This window comes from Xiphophorus maculatus, chromosome 20 (assembly GCF_002775205.1).
Source record: "Xiphophorus maculatus strain JP 163 A chromosome 20, X_maculatus-5.0-male, whole genome shotgun sequence".
In the NCBI taxonomy this organism is placed as follows: domain Eukaryota; kingdom Metazoa; phylum Chordata; class Actinopteri; order Cyprinodontiformes; family Poeciliidae; genus Xiphophorus; species Xiphophorus maculatus.
The window spans coordinates 26227328-26248203 of NC_036462.1; the positions used below are offsets into that span (position 1 = coordinate 26227328).

The window sequence follows — 20876 nt, forward strand, 5'->3', positions numbered from 1 at the left end:
GTTTGCTTCTTTTGTTCTCGTTTCTTCCAGGTTCCACCAGAGCTGTTAAACTTGTCCATGAGACAGGAATCCAAAATTGGTAGAAGGCATGAAGCAACACTGTGATATCTCTATGGCTGGTCCATGACACCAAACCCCACTCAAACCCTTTCACTATTCACCTACCCTCTGCTCTCATCACGCCGGACTACCATTCACTCACATTTACACCAAGCTGCGATATGGCCAGCAAGAGGAAATCCACTGTGCCCTGCATGATACCATCCAAATCCAAACATGCACGTGAGGAAATTGTTCTGGGCTCGCTACCAGAACTCCTACCAACAATCCCAGAAGACAGCATTCTCAGCATCTCCGGAGAGGAGTCGGCCCACTTTTCTCACAGCTCCTCCAAATCCGAAAGCAGCAGCAAAACGCAGAAAGGAGGTACTTACAGCTGCGTCACTTGCCGATTCGAGTCCAGAGATCTAAATTACTTTTTGGATCACATGCATAACTGCCACTTAGACTTCAGAGCCCAGCCCACCTTCTACTGCCTGAACTGTGGGGTGTCGGTCGTCCGCTTCGAGGCTCTTGCGCTGCACAACGCTAACGCCCACCCCAAGATTATGGAGGGCTTGGTTACCGCCTCCCTCAGTGTCAACAAGAGAGATGGAGTAACAACTGTAGAGCAAAGCCTCTTTACAGACAGTGGGGAAGACTACAAAGAATCTGGGATCTCCCTCACTAAAACACCAATCGCAAAGATGATGAAAGCCAAGGGAGAGCACAAAAAGATTGTTGTATCTCACACTGTGGAGGTACGGAAGATAGACACTGGAAAGGATGCAGACCCTAGCCTGCTGAATAATGTGCCTGAACTCCAAAATGGGGCTCTCAGTACATCTGGGACCCCAGCTATGCCGAGGACCACTGTCACTCATGTGATTAAGACAGTGTCCAACCAAGTCTTTCACCAGCACACTCCCCCTCTTTATTCCCCCACTTCCTCTGACGCGAATAAAGATCTTCCAAAGGTGATGATCCCTCTCAGCAGCATCCCCACCTACGATGCCGCCATGGACACCAGCAGTTTTCTCAAGACATCGTTTGGCAAATTTCCCTACCCGACCAAAGCCGAGCTCTGCTACCTGACGGTGGTTTCGGAGTTTCCAGAAGAACAAATCAAGCTATGGTTTACTGCCCAAAGGCTTAAACAGGGCATCAGCTGGTCTCCTGAAGAGATTGAGGAGGCCAGGAGGAAGATGTTCAATACTGTTTTCCAAGGAGGAGCACCCCAGAAGCAACCCGTGACAGCACAACAGGTCAATCACATCGTAACTCACCACACTGTCACTGGCCTTCCAGGCTCAAAAGGACCAAACTTTCAGATGGCCAAAGTTCCATATGGAGGTATAAAACCGAGGCCCGTCGGAGTCATAACGACGCAGGCCAACTTGTCAACCAAGCCACATGTGACAAGAGTCTCGTATTCTTCTCCAGTTGCCCCGCCAAAGTTTCCAAGTACTGCCCGAACAACACAGGAGCCTACTAAGAGTACTGAACTCACTGTGGACCAAGAGAAGAGCAACGGGCTGGATGAGGCTGGAAGCAGCGGTTGTGTCAATAGCACCAGCAGCAGTCAAAGCAGCAGCTGTTCCAGCATTACTAATGGTGTTGAGAGCAGAAAATCGGTAAACGACAACAGCAACCCAACTGACACTACCAACAGCGTTGCCGCCTGCTCCACAAACACTAGCAATAACAGCGAGCACTGCGTTGCTGACACCAACAGCGAATCAAGCACCAAGTGCAGCAGTTTACCAACTGGATCAGAGGGTTCGAACAGCGCCACGGACAGCGCCACGAGTCAAGTGATCATCGACAACACCAGCAAATCAAAAACAAACTGTAACAATCATCACAGCAGCTTCATTGTCTGTGATCCAGATGGGGCTCATGCTGACAGGGCTGACGATGAAAACAGCCACATTCACAAGACCAACAGCAGCAGTATTAGCGGTGAAAACTGCAGTTCCACCTGTGATGACAGCATTCAAAACAAGAACAATGCCAGCAAACCCTCAACTGAAAGCACCAGCACTACTGTCATTACAACAAGCAACTCATCTATTATAGATGAGGGTGGATGCAACAAAGACTTTCCCATGAAAGGCATGTCAATCTTACAGAAGCTCATTAAGGAGGAGGACCTAATTATCGGCGAGAGGGCACAGAAAGAGCTCAGAGTTGACCCCATTAAGATCAATTTTAAAAGGCTGAAGATGAATGAACCACAGACCACATCCGACACTGTTCATCAAGAACCCAAATGTGACATTGAGGTGTCAGCCTGCCACACGTCTTTCTCGCCACCCTGGGGCAACAAGACCCCACAGCAGCTGCAAATCCTCCGGCAGGCTTTCTCTAACACTCGTTGGCCCAGCAGCCTTCAGTACGAAGAGTTAAGCATTCAGACAGGCCTTCCTAAGTCAGAGGTAGTCCGCTGGTTCAGCGACAGTCGCTACAGCCACAAAAATGGGCAGCTGAAGTGGTTGGAGATTTATCAACGGCCTCCAGCGGAGTCAGATAACGCAAGGAGCTACGGAGACATTGAGGCTGAGTCACAGAAAGACCCTTCACCGGCCAAGAAGAAACTCATTGAGCAAGAAACGATCAAGCACCCGGAAGGGAAAGCAGGGCTGGACTTGGGGCAGCGGCTTATGTGGCAGGATTCATATGAGCCGCTGCTCGCTCTGACAGGATCCGAGACTGGTGGCAGGAAGCACGACAAACCTGAGGAGTCAGGTCAGACAGCAGTCCTGCAGGATCCATGGTCAGAAGGAGGCGATGAGCAGCAGCAGCCCACAGCGAGTCATTCACTGATCGAACAGCAGGCCGACACCAACCAGGCCAGGTAGAACAACACATTCACAGTTTACAGATGCTAAATCCGCTGTTCCCACCCAATTTTTCAGGTACATATCCACCAGGGAGACAACTAGCAAAAACAAATCAGAACTAATATGAATCTGAACAGCTTACAATATGTTTTTAGATAGTAACAGAAAGCATTTATTGTCACCCTGAAGTAATGCTTTGCCATACACTAATAAATCAGCCCCAATTTCCTTAATCTTGGACCTGTGATCAGGCGATACTTGCATGTTAAGCCGATCGTATTCACTGATTCACTGTCCTCTTTTGCTCTGCTGTGAGAGAAAGCTGACTGACAGACCCACCCATCAGGTCATGTCTGCTGTTGAGAGCAGTCACCCCACTGTTGTCAATTCAGTGACTTTCTGGCCTTAGTTAGAAACGTTTGAGACAAAAAAATAAAAAAAATCAGTATTGGCAGGTCAGGCTGAACATTGGTAATAGGCAGTCGGCCGGAAAACTGCAGTCGGTGCACCGTTATTTGCCATACCAGTTGGAAGCTTTAAAAACCAAAAAAAGATGCTGACTTATTGCACATCAGCATGATGTTCTTGGCAGAACTTTATCCTTCTATGGCACCCAAAAGCACTATTGTGAAACTGGCCAGAGATTTGAAGTGGGCGTGGTTACCACCCTCACAAATGAGCACTTCCCAAGAGTTCTGCATTGGAATTGCTTGTGAAGTATAATATGTCCTGACCTGGAATAACATCTTGTTCCTGTTGCCCTATGAATATTTCCCTAGATCTAGCTCTGGACAACAGCATACAATTGAAACATTGACTTGAATGTGAGCATTTATCATCTTCATAACATCACCGTAATACATGGAAATTCTGGACTTCGACGTAAACTACTTGGCGGCTTCAGAACATGTGTACGCCCACCGATGTTACCCGTCGTAAAAATAAATTTCTCATTCACTGACACTTTTACAAGCCCAGGGCTGTTTGTCAGTCAAGAAAGCAAAACCAGTGTAAGTCAGGTGTGGTGATAAAAGCACGACAGCTTGTTGTTTGTAGTGGGAGCTGTGTGACGTACAGTAAAAAAAAAAAGTGCGTACAGGTACTCATGCTGAGTAGTTTATTCAAGCAATCAAAGGTCTGTGTTTTACAAGCTATTTTTAGATAAGTAGGACTCTTAGCACTGAATTATAGATCGAGAGCGCATGCTAATATATGTGAATAAATCTCCGCAATTGCCTTTGGTGTGACAGATTTTCAAAAGCCAATACAGTGTATAACACACACATGCATGTTTTATTTGAGGGGGGCGGGGTGGGTGGGAGGTAATAATAAAAATGTAAGAAGTAGAATTTTCTTCATGTTTTCTTCTTGTGTTGTTGATAGGGACCGCCTGAGGATGGAGCTGCTGGAGGTGTGATGAAGCACCGGACACGTGACGCTTAAGGCCGACCTGCTCCCCTGGCTATGATTTGAGGTTTTTTGGGGGTTTTTTAAACAACAAAAAAAAGTGTGTTCATAATGACAGCAGATGTGATTGTAGCTGGACCGCTGGACTCTGACTGAAACTGTGAATACCTCCCTGCCCCCTCGTCCGCCTCCTGCTCCTCCTCGTCTTCTTCTTCTCCTTCTTCTTCTTCTTCTTCCATCTGCCATCACTTCCTGCCACCGACAGAAGAAATAGAACTTCTCACCTTTTGAGTCCTGTGATGTTTTAAGCCTTTCATGCTTTTTTTGTGGTTGTGTGGGGAGGGTGCACAACGAGGTCAGTATGAGGAATCAAAGAAAAGAAAGAAAAGACGCACACTGACTGGAAAACTGACTTGAATGAGCGAAACCTAGGTTAGGATAGGGCCGTAGGGAGAATTATATATATATATATATATATATATATATATATAAACATATATATATATATGGTTGAAACTGCACTATAAAAGATGGTTTGTACTGCCTGGACAAACAAGAGATGTGTTGAGGAAATGTTATTGTTGGCTTTGTGATATTTTTTACTCTTCTTTTTTTCTGTTTTGTTTTTTAGCAACCAGTACTTCAGCACTGCCTTGAATTTTACTTTTTCTTTCCGTTAGTTGGGTTTTCAATTCTATCTACTCTTCTATAGTCACTGTAAGTCCAGATGCAATGGAACACGTTTTATTCAGATCTGTATTAATGTTGGTGATCACTTTGCAGTTCAGCTACACGCAAGAGACTATATACAATGCACTAACGAAGACGGCGATGCTAAAAAAAAACAACAACAAAACGAAACACAGAAATCAATCTGCTTCACTGTAAAGGTATTGACAGCTGTCGAGATCAATACACTACACTGCCCTGCAAACTGAACAGAGAGAAGCCTGTCACGCTACCGTTGCCTTACTCAGCTCTGTCTGTGTGTTTATATGAGTCGTCTGTTCATCACCTCGCTTTCGAGCTACTGTGCTGTCCAGAAATAATGGAGAAAAAAAAGCAAAAAATAAATAAAAAAAAATAATTAACTTGCCAGTGCATTGATGGTCACTGTTGGTCTATATCTGTGAAAAAAAAAAAAAAATCTTGTGCTGCTTTCTGTACACTTGGAGATGTTCAACTTTAAGCTGTAATTGTATCGAACATTGTTAACTGGCAGAAACAGAAGAAGAAAGAAAAAAAAAAAAACGTTTGAAAGCAAAATTCTCAATTTGATCCCTAAACACTGACAGAGTGAGATCTTGTGCTAGCTAGAGAGCCAAAACGAGGAGACGGTCGCTCTCCTCTCAATTTTCTTGTGTTTATATCGAAGCATACAGTCACTACATGAATCTCACTAAAGCTGCATCTTGAAGCTGCTAATAGCGAAGAACGGTGCTATGCCATCCAAAGTGAAATCGGGAGGTGGGCTTTTTCCCCCCGCCTCCTACCAGCAGTGTATGCACTTGTGTCGAATGTTACAAATTTATTTTGGTTTGAGATCAATGGAATCTGGTCTTACGGTGTTAATGATCACTTAAACTTTTATGGAAAATAGTCTTTGATCATAAAGCACTGTTGTATCATCCTTTCTACACTTCTGAGTCTTTACAGAATAAACTGATTACTCAACAAGCAGCAAAAGTCTTGTTTATTCATCACCTGGCGCCAGTGTTTGTCTGATACGTTGGTCATAGAGGTTAGAAATGAGTGCATAGCAGGCAATGTGGAGAAATACAGCGCCATCTGCTGGTGAGAAGCCGTTTGTACAAGCTTTCCATAAAAATGTCCGAAAGTATTCATATTTCTTGAACATAACCACAATGTTTATATGAGGAGATTTTATGTGTAAATAAAGTACTGCATAATTGTGACGTGGAAGGTAAATTATATATTGTTTTCACATTTGTTTTTAGAAATAAAAATCTTAAGTGTGTGCCATACCCTTTTATCAAGCTACATTACTCTAATGACACTAAATAAAGCACCTGCATTTAGAAATAACTCACAAAGTAGTTTTGAGAACCATGGAATTTATGGAGGAGCTGCAGAAATCATTGTAAAAAAATATTTTTTTAATGTGCTACCTGTATTTGCGAGTCTCAGCAAATCAAATTTAGCCCCTTTTAATGCCACTTTGACTTAAATTTAAGACCTAAAAAATCTAAATACAGGGACGATTGGGGGTTCCTTTTGTATTACAAACAAGCATATCAAAAATTGAGAAATTCTGTTTGTGGATATTGGCAGCAGCTTTGTTTCTCACACTGCTTGTGGCTCTCTACAACCTTAGACCCTATAGTGCCTAGCTTAAATTGTTGGGTTTTTTCTTCAGTCTATCCTTGTACAGGTTGGCAAGAGAAGAGAGCCAGTGGTGAAACCTAATGTTGTCTAGCCAAATGAAACTGTCTACTGCACTGTCCATGGTTGATGAAAAAATTAAGCTAGCTCCTAAGCGTATGCTAGCAACTAGTTAGCTTTAGCCTCAACTGCCACGAGTCACAGAATGATCTCCGCACGCGACTCAAACATTTACCTGACAGTAATTGGTACCGGGGGTCTGGACTCTCCGTCTCGGCTGTTGAGAAACGACTGCTTCCTGGAGGCGTGGACTCTGTTGAAGTATAAATGTTACCAAATCATTGAAGTTTGTTCGTACGTAATGCGCCAGTTTGACGCTATGAAGCTTACCGGAAGTTACCTGTGCTGTGGTCCACAGAAAAAATATTGCTTGAAAGATTTTCCTTTCAAAAACCAAGGCAGGCCCAGTAACACGGCCGCTCTCTCTTTGGTTTGGTGGCTGCAAAAATTAGAAAAACATTTTTGTTACAACCATATTAGGAGTCAAATATCTGATTTATATTATATATATAAAAATAATACTGATCAGTATTTGCAGGTCCCTTCACTGCACAGGAGCAGTAAAGGGAGGTGAGAATTGAGCTGAATAGCATCTGAAGGCAATGCTCAGGTTAGCCACATGTTGATGTGGAAGGTATTTAATACCCAAGTTCCCTAATGATGTGAAATCTGCTGTCCATTTGGGAGTGGAACTGGATGAATAGAAGACAAATACAGCATTTTTGATTTGTAGGATTTTATTGTTTTTTCCAACCTACAATTGAGTTTAAAATTCAAAAACATGATCAAAGGCTATGACATAAAAGGTAAGACAGGAGTAGGATGTGTACTTTACAGCAGCTTACATCAATGTTCCTGTCAGAAGTGGGACAGAAGTGGAATAAAATGATATTTCACATTAAATGTTACATCATTAATCACACGGTTAAAACTTTCCTGCACTGTAACAGCTTGGTGACTTTAGTAATTTGTTTCTATTTTCCTTTTTTTTTTTTGTTTGTTTGGCAAAGTTGACATCCCTCAAACCTCCACAGGGAGGGGTAGACATTTCATCTGCTGACTAGAAATCGTGTTCAAGTAAGAGACGTGGGAGGTTTCTCTCTCTTTTCCTGCTAAACTATCCAGAAAAAAAAAAAATTAAAAGAGATTGAGAGGACGCTTGCAACACAGAGGGTAATAAAATAAAAACATGATGGATTCACATTTACAGTGAAGTAACAAAAAAAAAGAAAAAAGAAAAAAAAAGTCCCTGATAGAAACTGTAAAATAATATATTCACATTCTGCTCACCTAAGTAAATATTGACATGGATGCAATATTACCCCCCCTTTGCCTGCTCAGACATCCTCTCTTTCTCTCAACAGTCCAGTTTAAAATATTCACCCAGACAGCTTCCACACCGCCGAGCCTTGAATACACACACACACAGGCACACACACGCATACACACCCGCTTCCACTTTCTTCGAAGGCAAAGGTGTATTTAAGGATTTCTTTTCATTTTAACTTTCTCTAACAAAATATAGAATTCATTAATAATACATGATAGGGGCTAAAATACAGAGCGAGTGAACAAAGAAAATAAAATGGTACAAAGCATTTCAGGTTGTTTTTTGTTTTCTTTTTTGTTTGTTTTTTTGGCGTAACACAGTAGCGATAGGACCACAGAATTCAAAGCGCTGTCAAGTTTTGTCCCTGAGGAGGGACGGAGAAAGAAAAAAAAAATTACTGGGACTACGCCCCGGACTCTCCATCGTGGATGCAGTTCAGTCTCCTTACCCGACGTTGAATCAGATGATTGTTTTTGTTGTTTTTGTTTTGGGCTATCCACGAAAATCTGTCAAAAACGGCCTCATTTCTTCCATGTGTTTTTCTTTTCTTTTTCCCTGCACCAACTTTTAAAATCCCTCGTCGGTTTCTGGCCATCGAGCGAAATTTATGAAGGCTAAAAAACACAAGTCTTCGATAAAAAAAAACGTTCGTCGTAGATAAATAAATTGGGATTTAAAATTCATAGTCTTCGTCAGCCATGTCGATAGCCCAAGCAAACTTCTCGCGCTGAGTTTTATTGTAGATCTTCTCGATGGGAACGCCCCACTTCTTACACCTAAAAACAAAACAAAACAAAAAAGAACCTGTTTTTTGCTGCACTGTTGTGCAATTAGAGGTGAACAGGTTCCGGTGTGGTCTTACCAAGCCACAGAAATGCGCGGGTCCAAATAGTTGAGTTTGGAAGTGCCGAGGGCGATCTGCTTGTTCTCTTCGCGATCGGTCGCCTGAACCTCCAGCTTCATCAGCTGCTCCTCTATCCTCTGAACCGCCTTTCTCTTGGATTCCACTGCCCTTTAGGGGAAAACCAAACACACACACACAACAAATAGTTCAGTAAAAAAACATCATGCAGATGTTGGTTTTCATCGGGAAAAAAAAAAAAAAAAAAAAAGACAGAAGGAAAACTTGCGAAAACGTTCTGCCGCTCCTTACTTTTTGGATTTCTCATCTCTCCGTACTTTGGCGTCGGCCTTGGCGCTCTTCAGTTCCCTCTTGGCATCAGAAAGCTGATCCTTCTTGGCGTCGATCTGCCAAACAGGATCAGGAGACGGGAAGTCAGAGTGATCGGGGATTGTTTGTGAGACTAGCAGTAGCAAACGGCTGGATGTGATGTTATGAGCACAACTAATGAACCAAAGTTGTTGGGGTTTTTTTTCTAGGAACCTTGAAATTGAACTCTGATGTTATAAAAGTCAGTCATGAGATTCTAATCTTTCTGCCCCAAACCTCATTTGGTACGGTAGCAGCTTTATGCTTGGCTTTTCATGCGAGTCAGTTTAGATTTAAAAATCCAGATTAAAACAAACAAAAAGAATCCATTTGCTAATCAGGCTAGAGGAAGAGACCACACAGTTTGGTTTCCAGGAAGTTGTTCCACCCAATTTATCACCAGCTATGAACTGTCAAGTTAGATTTGATGCAATACTAAAGCAGAAATTTTGGTTTTGAAAAACCTTCTAGTTGATAAAGACTTAAATATATGTTATTTTGTGTATAATAGTGTTTGACCGCATTAAGACTCTCTTCCTAGCTCTGATTGGCTGTTTCTGACTGACCAGTGTACTTCCACAGACTGTTGTAGGACCACAGGGAGAAGGTCCAGAGAAGTTGGATTTTTTTTTTCCCACAGACTCTCATTTTATACTGTCACGACAGTGACAGTTTTAGCAAATATGTACCAAAATAAGTTTTTTATGTAAGCCACATACTGCAGCTTTAAAATAGTTTAGATTCAAAATAAAAATGTGAAATTCATTTAAGAATTTTAAACACTGACACAGACAAAAAAAAAAAAAAAAAAAAAAAAAAGAGAATGAATTCTGTTTTTCGTATTTATGAGCAATAAACTTTAGAAGACATTGTTGATTCATAGATCATTAAAAAAAACGGGGGGGAAAAATGTCAAGTTTTCTGCCAAACAAGACAAAGGAAACGCAACTGAAGGCAGAAACATCAACAGAGCAGCCAGGATAAACTTTCAGGCACTTTCACAAGAAACATTTGTGATTTACAGTATGAAAGCTCAAAGGTTCTGGGGAACGGTTTTCAACCTGCTAGGACAAACGTCGCTATGGTGGAGGCAAAATTCTCTGAACTGAAGTGGATCTAAAGTCGGTCCATCTCAAATCAGAACTACCAAGAGGGTTTATTTTGTGAAGCACCCAACTATGGTAATAAACACACTTTCACACACTAATAGCACTGGTATTCATGCCATCAAAATATTTTAGCTGCACCATACACTGATATTTAAAGCGTACAACTTGTTTTAATGAAACAAAGACGCATCGTTTCAATCTGGATTTAGTTCCTAATAATTTTCCATGTTGGCTATACATTCCCTGCTTTTTATTTACATAATTTGTTCAATATGTTATTTATTTTTTTTATGTAATTTAACAAATATTTTGACCTTTTATGTGTTTCTAATATGAGTGAAAAGAGCTCGACAAGTAACGAAAATAAAAACAAATAATGACTTGAAAGCATGCGTGGCGTTCCCAGTCATTTTTACCTTGGTCTGCAGGTTCTGCATAGACTTCTCGAATGTCTTTGGGGGAGCTCTCTGATGGTTACACAGGATGGCTACGGCTCTGTTGGCCCTGTTGTAGGACAGGATCTTAGCTGGAATGTTGTCGTCCGCTAGAAAGAAGGAATACAACATCTCAGAAAGCTGAAGAGTTTCTCCGTTTACTGTGGAAATAAAGCCTGAAACTCATTTTAAAGCCCCAAAGTTCCCAACTTCACCACAACTTCACCTCACCGTTAGTGAGTTCTTTCAGCTGTTGCTGCAGGGTGATTGAAGCGTTGTAAGTACGGAAAACTTTAGCTGTGAGGCCGTCCATCAGCTCCTGGAGATGTTTGTTCAGGATAGACGTCTGCAAGAAAACACAAACTTGTTTCCAAGAACTCGAACACGTGAGCGTTCCCCAGGAAACGAGCTGAACTGAGCGAGAACGGCTTACATTTAGACGATCAAAGAGGTCGTCGTCGGGTTCTTTGTTTTCCATGAACAGCTGAAGGTTCTTGAACACCTGAAAAAGAGTAAATCTTGTAAACGATAGTAGCGGTAACATTTTTAAAGCCCCGTTACAGTAGCAGACTCGTCCTTACTCTTTTCTCCACAGGGACTCTGTTGTAGTAGCGGATCGAGTCTTTACCCAGGAAGTCGAACTCCACCACAAACTCTTGACCTTCACTTTCTGGGTGCAGTTTGAGATGTTCCACCCTCAGCGAGCAGCAGCCCACCGTATCCGCCGTCTCCCCTTCCTCCTTCTCATTTCCTGCTCTCAGAGCCAGCTAGTGGGCAGAGGAACACCGCGTTTAAGCTTCCATTAACATCGCAGAGCCACTTAATAAACTACACTAAACTTTCCAGTTCTGGGAAGAAAAGATGATGTTCACCTTGTCAATGAAGTAAAGCGCCACGGCTCTTTGTCTGATCCTCATCTCCTTGGATTTCCAGTCTTCCCGATACTGCGCTCTGAGGCGGTCCACACACTTCTTCAGTCGCCGAGCCGTTTCATATTTCTGCCAATCTTTCTCTCCCTGAACGCAACGGGAATCAATAGAGAAGGGAAGAAGGTCGTTATAGTTAGCTAAAAAAAAAGAAAACTGAAATTGAGAAAACATTTTTGTTAAATGTTTTCCAAATAGTACCATTAAAGGAGGGAGGCTGGGGGAACTACAGCCAACTGGAAATATATAGTGTTTTCAGAAAAACAAAAATTTATTAAGATTAGTGCCGTGTAGGAAAAAAAAAAAAAAAAAGAAGATTCTTTGAATTCTGATTAATCTTCTGAGGCCAAAATACAGAACTCCAAAAAGAAAAACAAAATCTGAATTCCAAGTGTAAAGTCAGAATTCTCTTGTCCCTCCCTAGTGGCCCCAATCCTCTTCCATAGAAACTAGAGCCATAACAACATTTGTTTATTAGCCTTTCGAACTGGTGTGAAAATGACTTTTTCCATCTTCACACAAGTAGTTTACATCAGCTGTTGGCAAATTACGGCACTCCATAATCCTGCTTGTAGAAATTAAGTTGGTGCACAAAATGGCGACGACAAAAGTTGGGAGAAAACTTTGTTCATTTGTTGTTCAAAGACAACTGAATAGATTTTTTTGAAAATGGCATCTTCTGTTCAGTATTCATTACTCAATGCATACATAAAGACAATCATTTTACCTTTCTGAATTCTGCACCTAATAATTAACCAAAGTATGACAAATCTAAAACTACTAAAATCAAAATGTTTAATAAAAACTAGCAAACTCCCTCTAAAAACTAATTTAAAAATGGAATTAAACAAAAAGTCACAAAGAAATAATGAAATACCCAAAACTACCATCACCCTGCTTGGAAGTTCTTCAGTGCACCTACCTTGATTCTGGAGCTGGGGTTCAGCATGATGTACTTGATGGAACCTTGGATGTTCTCCGTCCATGAAACCAGCCAAGTCACCTTGTTGTCATGGCGAACTTCTTTCCATTTAGTGCCTGGAGGCGGCGTGGGGTACTTTGAGTCCCTGAAAGGAGGATATAAAGCCAAGCGGTCAAACATTTCCCCTGGAGTTAATGCATCAGGTCAACCAAAAACAACTTGTCACACACTTGCTGCAGTTGATGATGATGTCCTGAGGCCGGATGCGGCGTTTCAGCATTCCCATTTTGGGATGGTCTCCTCGGCCGCGGAACAGGCCGGGCGGCTCGATGCGGAAGTTTGCGATGCGCTCTTTGTGGTTGTCCATGATGCAGAAGCCGTACTCCTGCAGAAGCCGCTCGTTTTCTTCTTTTATTTTCTGAGAAGAAAAATAAAACATTTTTTTTTAGTGGGATAAAAATAAGAGTGTTTTCTCACCTGACAGTCCGGTAGACTCTGTGTGATTGACGACCAAAATTGCAACATCTGTTACATTTTCAGCTGGTGCGGGTCACCATCACACTGCACCGTGTCAAACGAACAAAACCCTTTGAGCAACCCGTTCCCCTTCATCAACTGTGGTGGCGCTGCACCAAGAACCACTAAAGGAAACAAGAAAACCCGTAAAGAAGACGACACTGAGCGCAACTTCCTTCTTCATGAAATGTGAACAAAAACGGAGGGCGTCAGATTTTAGTGCTTGTAGGGTTTCTCTTTTGTCTTTGGTAAAAGACTACAAGCCGTTTCTCACGCTAGCACCGTTTGTTTTGGTTGTATTTACCCAGAATGCCTTGGACTATAGCCCACTTCCTGCTTTTGAAGAAGTCTGGCACTCACATATACAGCGTTCGCTTTTTTAAATTCACATCAGAATTCGACTGTGCAAACACACCTCCGCAAACAAATCTGACTTTCTAACAAACGATCAAAGTTGGATTAAAGCAGACTAATCAAGGACTGGTGTGAATGCACCCTTAACGTGACACATTTTTTTAAACTGCAAGAAAGTGATGAGGACTCATCATAGATTGAAATCAAATAAAGAACTCAGAAGACTATTTCAACAGACATGCCGCATGTACGCTGGTCTGACCTGTTTTTGTTCTTTCGTCATGGCTTTCCTGGCCTCAGACTGAGCCTTAAAATACTCGCTCATCTCAGAGAAGTTGCACTTCTTCAGGTCTGTGATTGTGGACTTCTCTTCAGAAGTCATTTCCTGCATTAAAGAGAAACCACAATCAGACCACAATCAATGTTGAACTGGGAGAAGAAGTAGAAAAATATATATATATATTGCCTCAAGCGACTATTTTTCCACCCACCTTTCTCCAATCCTTAAAGAAATTTTTACGGAAGATGTCCTTGGTAGTGTACTCATGGTCCAACATTTTGGCGAAGAACGTAGCCACTTCCTCTGCTTCTGGGCTCAGCTTCATGGGTTTACCTGAAGCGGTGAGAGGTGGTTTTTAGGGAAACAACGTTGTAATTTACATGTCAATTATTCGCAAACAGTCTAATCTTAAAGGCAATAAGTCATGGCTACGTTGGTAGCATACCGTCATAATAAAACTTGACATTGCTAGGCAAGGGTTCGTAGGGCGGAGCAAACACTGGGCCTTTGTGTTCGAGGAACTTCCATTTGACGCCGTCCGTGTATCTCTCCTCTTCCCACCTGAACTCAAGTGATGCGTTTTGTTGAACTCCAAACTCCCCATACATGAAGAAGCGGCACATCTAGAAAATATCAACTCACCATTTCCACTTCTCCTCTGGTTCTTGCTTTGTTTTCTTCTTCCCATCAGCTGCTTCTCCTTTTTTACTTTTGGTTTTTTTGGACTTAAAATCCTGAAATAAGGAAGTGGAAGTATTCACATTATACACCAGAGTAGTTAACAGCAATCAGATATTACCCCACACTGTCAAGTCTTTCTTACCTCATCCTCTTGTTTCCTTTTCTTGGCTTTCTTATCGTTTTCAGTCTTTATCTTTTTAGGCTTGAATTCAGCTCTGAAAACAAAAACACGCCTTGTTAGGAGGGTGAAAGTACAAACTTTAGTTTCCATTGTGACGATTAGGTTTATTGACATTGCAGACGTACTCGTAATCCTCGTCTCGCTCTCTTTTAAGAGACTTCTGGTATTTAGGAGAGTGGTAATTGTCATCTGGCTCAGACTTCACATGTGGGGGGCTTTAAATAGGAGGAGAAAAAAAAATATATTTTCTGCACCACAACATTAGTTTCAAAATCAAGATTTGCAACGTTCTGACAAACCTGGCAAAGCCGTTTTCCTTTTCTTTCTTGATTTTACCGTCCAGGGACTTGACCTGCAAACACCAGAACGTGGTTCAGCAGAAGCATCGGATATAACACATTACTATGGTTGTTTTCCTTCATGCTCCTTTTAATATGGAGAGGTCAGTTGATGAAGCATTTGAGCTTCAGACGTGGTTTGTACCGAAAGACTAATGCAAAAACAGAGAAATTAAGTACTATAGTTTTGTGCCAGCTCCAGTCCTCAAGATTCGACATCCGACAGAGATTCTAGGTCAATCTCTGCAGGTTTGGGATTTCACCAACTCAAATTTAAGGCCTTTTTAAAACCTGGATCTCCACAAAAAATTATGAACTTCCTCCAGCCAACTGCTGATAAATTTGCACTTTCTCATGACAGGAATAAAAAATAAAAATAAAAAAAAGCTGGCTAGCTCACTAGCAAAGGTATGTTAGCAGTGAGTTAGCGGTAGCCTCAACAGTCTCAAGTCACATAATGCAATCAAGATATCAGTTGATAGTGCAACTCAAACTTTTGCCTGACCAAAATGTTTAGCAAAAAAAAGAGAAAATACAGACTATGATTAAATATTCCTGTCAAGATGAAATTTAAGTGTGTGACCAACATATTAAAGGCCAAATTACTTTGAGTGAATTTAAGACATTTTATGTAGTTAATTTTAGATACATTAATTTAAGGATGCACGAACCCCCTGAGATTCTGCAAAACAGTTTCTTTTTGTTTTTGTTGAAGCCTAAACTTACTGCCTTTGTAGTACCGTTTCAAAATGTTGCACACTGTGAGCTTTAATTTGTCCACAACATGGTCTTAAAAAAAAGAAGAAAAAAAAAAAAGAGTTGAAACTGCTGCACATAACCTTCCCTTTCCTTTTCTCATCAAGTTCTAATCCCTCCTTACCTGAGCAGACCCTGCCTCATCGTGCTGCCGCTGCTGGCCTCTGATCTAATGTCTCCTCCCTGACTCTTTGCTCTTACTGTGACAATAAAGATTTCTTTTAAATACGTGGAACAGTGAGCACAACTTCTGTACAGAAATCAGACTGGATTGGGTTTATTCCTGGCATCAACTAACAAGCAAGAAATGCAAAAATGGGTAACAACAACATTAGTATTCCTGTTAACCTTAATATAATAAACTGGCACAGATTAACTATTTAGCCAACGTTACCTGCATCAAACTTGCACGGTTTGTTTGGAAGAAAACTCTGCAAGTTTTTTTTTTTTTTGTCTTTTAGCTCTGGCTAGCTGCTGAACATGACAGACCGTTTCGCCTCGGCAATCAGAGCCACAGGTGTAACTGGCGTCAGCATGTGTACGCTGGTGGTTCATTTAAAGACGGCTCGGAAAATCTCACTACTACGTCTTAACAGATTGATGACTTTTTAACAGCTGAAAAAACTAACACGTACCCCGTGTTAGTTGCACCGTTGACTGTATACAGAGCATACAGTAAATCCTACAGCACATCACAAAATGGTTTTGGTAAAGAAAATAAATAAATGTTAAAAATTACCGCAAAGAGGCACTAAATACAGAAAACATCAGCTCTAAAGGAACTCTGTTTCTTTGTGAAATATCTTCAGTCCAGATGCAACGACGCAGTTAGACAACTTAACATCGTATACTATACATTACACCACATAAACAATCCTGCGTATAAAATGTCTCTCCATATGGCTGACTTACCTTCTCCTCTTTCCTCTTTTCTTTGTGCTTGTCTTTGTTGCCATCTTTGTGCTTCATTTTCTCCTTTTCCTTGGACTTTTTCTCCAGATCCTTGTGGTCACTGAAGTGCAGGGAATACGTTTCAAGCGTTACGGTTCAACGAGGCTGTCTTAACAAGATCGGTTATCGGAAAATGGACGTTTTGGAGGGACTCCTCCTCTACCTGTTGCCATGCTTGGACTTCTCCCGTTCCTTGTCCTTCTTGTGTTCCTTATGTTTATACTCCTTGTCTTTGTACTTGTCTTTATGCTTATGGGAGTCTAAAAGAAAGAAACTGGGTCACTTTCATAAGTGCATAATAGTTGCAGTAGTGAAGAGACAAAGGTAAGCAAAACTGAGAACTTTCTGAAAGAAATGTTCAATTTATAAACTGATAAGATGACAACCCTCAGATCATTTTAGAATACTGACACACTTGAGCTTTTTGTTACACAATTTATATGCAAAAAAAAAAATCATGCAACCAGAACTTTATATGAAATGCAGATAACCCTGCTCACCAGAGCAGGTGATCCGCCGTGCTAGAAGTCACTCTGGCATCGACATGCAACCAGATTTAGTGCAACGCTGAAAGCATGTGTGCCGTTTTGAAGTAAAAGTGGGACATGTTGTGTTTATCTGTACCGTTCAGGACTGGGAAAGGTTTGCTACTTGCGCAACCAACGTGAAACTTAAAAGCAAAAGCAGGTTGATAAAATCTAGGAAGATAAAATCTACTCAGTTTTACTCTTCTATTATTAAACGATTTACAGGTAAAATAAAATCTGTACTTTATGCATTTCAAAAGTATTATGAGAACATTGACAACTAGCCAACGCAGAAATTTTCTGATATCGTCTGAATTTGTCTATTGAAGTTTGATTCTTTGCTTCAGCTTTTTCTGGGACAGTAAATTTGGTCTTATTGCTATTGCTGACATTTATCTTTAAATTTTGTATTAAATGCAAACTACGCTTGAGTGTAATTACAGTCCACAACAAAGAAAATTGCTTAGAAATGTTATTTGCACCATTATCTGTGCTTCTTTAGGAGTTTTGTTGACACTGTGATTAAAAAATAAACTGGATATTTCTACCTTATTACCCACCTTAATATAATAGCACAAAAAAGCTTTCTTGTAGCATCGTCTACTGCCTGTGTGTTTTGTAGACAAATATGAACAAACTGACAAGTTGTTATAACCTGCAGCTCAACAATATGAGTCTTTAGGGATTTCTACCTAAAACCACTTTGAAGTTAAGAGACTTTAATTTGCAATAATCTAAATTAAAGTATTATGATTATGTTGTCATAAAATAAAATTACTACTCTAGTACAAAATTTAATATAAGAGCTCACAGCAGGCAGTCTAGTTTATCAGCAATATTACAGGAGAGGAAGAAAGTCCACAGTTCTTAGCAGTAGACAGAGCAAAGCAAATTAAAAAACAGAAAAGATCTTTAAGTTGTTTGGCAATATATTAAACAGAATTTTAAAATGTATATCTAAATACTATTAATTACAGTTTATTGTATACTCATGTTTGTAAAATGAAGTTTTGCTCAATAATGCGAGGGTCTACTTGTACTCAAAACAGTGCACATTTAAGTACCATCCAAGAATGACAGTTCAAATTTATCTTATGTCCAAAACAACATGAAGCTCTTCAACTTATTGTTATTAAATTGTGTTTAAAAGTTTCTAAATACAAGTTTTCATAAAGACAAATCTGCTTCAGATCGTCTGATTACTGTATTTTAGAGTGGAAAATCTGTCAACTACTTTAATGGCAACTACTAATTTAATGCAGTAGACTGACTTGTGAAATATGACTCAAACTTAAAATGACCCACTTTTAATACATAAAGTGTAGAGTTTAGGAAAGACGGAACCTGAACGCTACAGCCCGTGGGTAGAGCCTACAGTTCTTAGTCATTCTTTAGCCCCCAACCCTGGCATTTCTACTTCCCAAAGCCATACACTCTTCTCAGCCTGAGTTCAGGCCGCTAACAACCAAAAAAGAAAATGGCGCAGAGACTAAGTCCTCAACCCCCAAACCCTCACTTTCAGATGGAAAATGTGCCACTAAAAGCTCACCAACATTCATTTCTGGGACGCGGGGCTGATAAAGCACCTCAATCTGTCTGCCTTCGTTGTTTTAAATTGAGAAAATAATAAGCGGAAAGGCTTTTACAAGGCCTCGCTTTTGAACAATAGAGGCTTGTGAGTGAGACAGCGGACTTAGTCTCTGGACGCCATTTCTGTCCTCTACTGAAAACTAACATAACGTTACAAGAGGCGAGTTAAAACAGCAGAATAAAATGAAAACTTTGGATTTTATCCTCAAGCTCCGTGAGTTAAACTTACCATTGACCCGAGAGGCATAGTCAATCTGAAAAATGGAAAAGAATATTTGTGTTAAATTTGGGAGAGCGACGGCTAACTAGCCGGCTACCCAACTTTGAACTTGCTCAACGGTGAAGCGACAGTTAGCCAACCTAGCCTAGCCTAGCTCTCTGCTAATACTATCTGCTGCTTGAAAGCCGCTGCGGCTAACACTGCTTTCAGCTAACGACACAATTATTTCCCTGCGTTTACTTTCCCGTGTAAATCAAACAGCTAACTGGGTAGAACTACTTCGTGTCATCCTCACACATATGCGAGACGCTGCAAACAACGAACGGGGGAGATTTATTAACACAGCCGGCTATTTTGCTAGCTAGTAGGCACTGTTCACTGTTAGCCTGTCAAACCCAGCAAATACACGGCACTAACATGCATCCTAACACCATTAATAACATTGCAAAATACATTAACACTACCTGGTCTTCGTTATGGGAATGGTCCCCACTCATTTCCTAGGCCTTCTATGTTTAAAAACAAAATTAAAAAGTGAGAAACAACTGGATAACTGCACACGAGCTGGATGTAAGCAGAATGAAGAAAAGATAGGATTGTGTAAGAGGTTAAGTCCCAGTAGTGCACTGATGCGCATGCGTATTAATTTAAATGGTACTCAGCAACTTAACTCCTCCTCCTCAGAAAACGTGTTCTTACCGAGGCCCACTATGGTCAGAGAAGGAATGAAGTCCACATACACATCACAAGAACATATGCCAGCACACTCAGTGCTCCGTGTTCTTTGGGTCGTGCTTCAGATTACTGAAAATGAGAGCAAAGGGACAACTAATGACATCTCTCTTGCATGATTTTCTATCCATTAATGTTTTTATTTTGACGTTGACTCGCCATTTTAGTCTTTGGCCACTTTGCCAGACTTCTTTTTTCCCCCAATCAAACTCACGTTAATTGGTAAAGGACATTTATTAAACTAAATTATGGCACAGATGAAGGTTTCTGATCCTTTAAAGCAGCATCTACACCACACAAGGCATATATACATGTGCATGGTCTTATAAGCAATTTAAAAAAGCCCAATAAAGTCAAACTTTATGGGGGATAAATTTCAGAATGTGAATTGTATTCCCTTTGGATGTTGACAAATGAGACTGTAGTCTGAAAACAAGTAAGTACGCATTTGTTAGTCTCCTTTATGAGGCTTCCTTTGAAAATGCAAACTGCAAATTTAAAATGTTCTTGATGTACAGCGCAGGTCAGAAGTTTATAAAGATTTCATTTTATAATATTATGACTTGATACTTTCAGATTTGTTTTTGCAGGCTAATGTGATCATATGCGACACGCAACTTACAACATACAATAATTTAGAAAAAACAAGAATTGGCTTCACACTGTGAAATTAATGCAGATTTTTATCTACCTGACATTAGTTCAAATTGACACAGGGCCAAATATATACTTTAAACCCCACATGCTTTCCAGAAATGTATGTTTTCTCGCTATTTCCATTCCAAAGCCAGTCTTGATGTGTGCTTGGCTTATGGTCAGATGTTGTAAAAATTGAGCTGCAGGGAAAATGCAACGACAAATGTTTTGGAGAAGTCAAACTGAAGCTTTCCAAACGTCAAAACGTGCCACTGCCCACTGTACAGTGGTGGCAGCATTCTGCTAAGGTTCTGTTTGGCGACCAGAGGAACTTGTGCTTCAAAAAGTAGGTGAAGTAGTAAACAAACAGATCTCTTCAAATTCACCCCAGATCAAACAGCAGACGGTTAAAACTGGGATACAACTGGAATGTTTTAATACGAGACCAAGCACAGCTGGAACTGCAGCATTAAGCTAATGAAAAATGTGCT

The 20876-nt window shown here is 40.8% G+C and overlaps 2 protein-coding genes across 7 annotated transcripts in view; one reads left to right on the forward strand and one right to left on the reverse strand.

Annotated features, from left to right (window-relative positions):
• LOC102222354 (zinc fingers and homeoboxes protein 3-like) overlaps nt 1-5144 on the forward strand; it is a 22710-nt gene extending 17566 nt beyond the window's left edge. For 5 of the 6 annotated variants that reach the window (XM_005800624.2, XM_023324510.1, XM_023324508.1 and 2 more), the window contains 2 exons: nt 31-2896; nt 4266-5144. In XM_005800624.2, coding sequence (XP_005800681.2) covers nt 222-2896; nt 4266-4299 — 2709 coding nt within the window. In that variant the 5' untranslated portion in view covers nt 31-221 and the 3' untranslated portion in view covers nt 4300-5144. Of the gene's footprint in view, nt 1-30; nt 2901-4265 lie in introns of those variants that run through there. The other variant, XM_005800623.2, reaches the window with a different exon arrangement.
• Nucleotides 5145-7411: 2267 nt separating this feature from the next.
• LOC102223196 (DNA topoisomerase 1-like) lies at nt 7412-19617 on the reverse strand. The gene is made up of 21 exons (XM_005800626.3): nt 19482-19617; nt 19027-19051; nt 16844-16940; nt 16642-16741; nt 14935-14987; nt 14761-14850; nt 14597-14669; nt 14416-14507; nt 14219-14334; nt 13985-14106; nt 13756-13878; nt 12854-13041; nt 12624-12768; nt 11648-11791; nt 11357-11542; nt 11209-11277; nt 11007-11121; nt 10758-10885; nt 9176-9270; nt 8885-9034; nt 7412-8798 (listed from the first exon to the last, which is right to left on the reverse strand). The coding sequence occupies exons 1-21, from the start codon at nt 19512-19514 to the stop codon at nt 8696-8698; spliced, it is 2247 nt and encodes a 748-aa protein (XP_005800683.1). The 5' UTR covers nt 19515-19617; the 3' UTR covers nt 7412-8695.
• Nucleotides 19618-20876: the final 1259 nt, after the last annotated feature.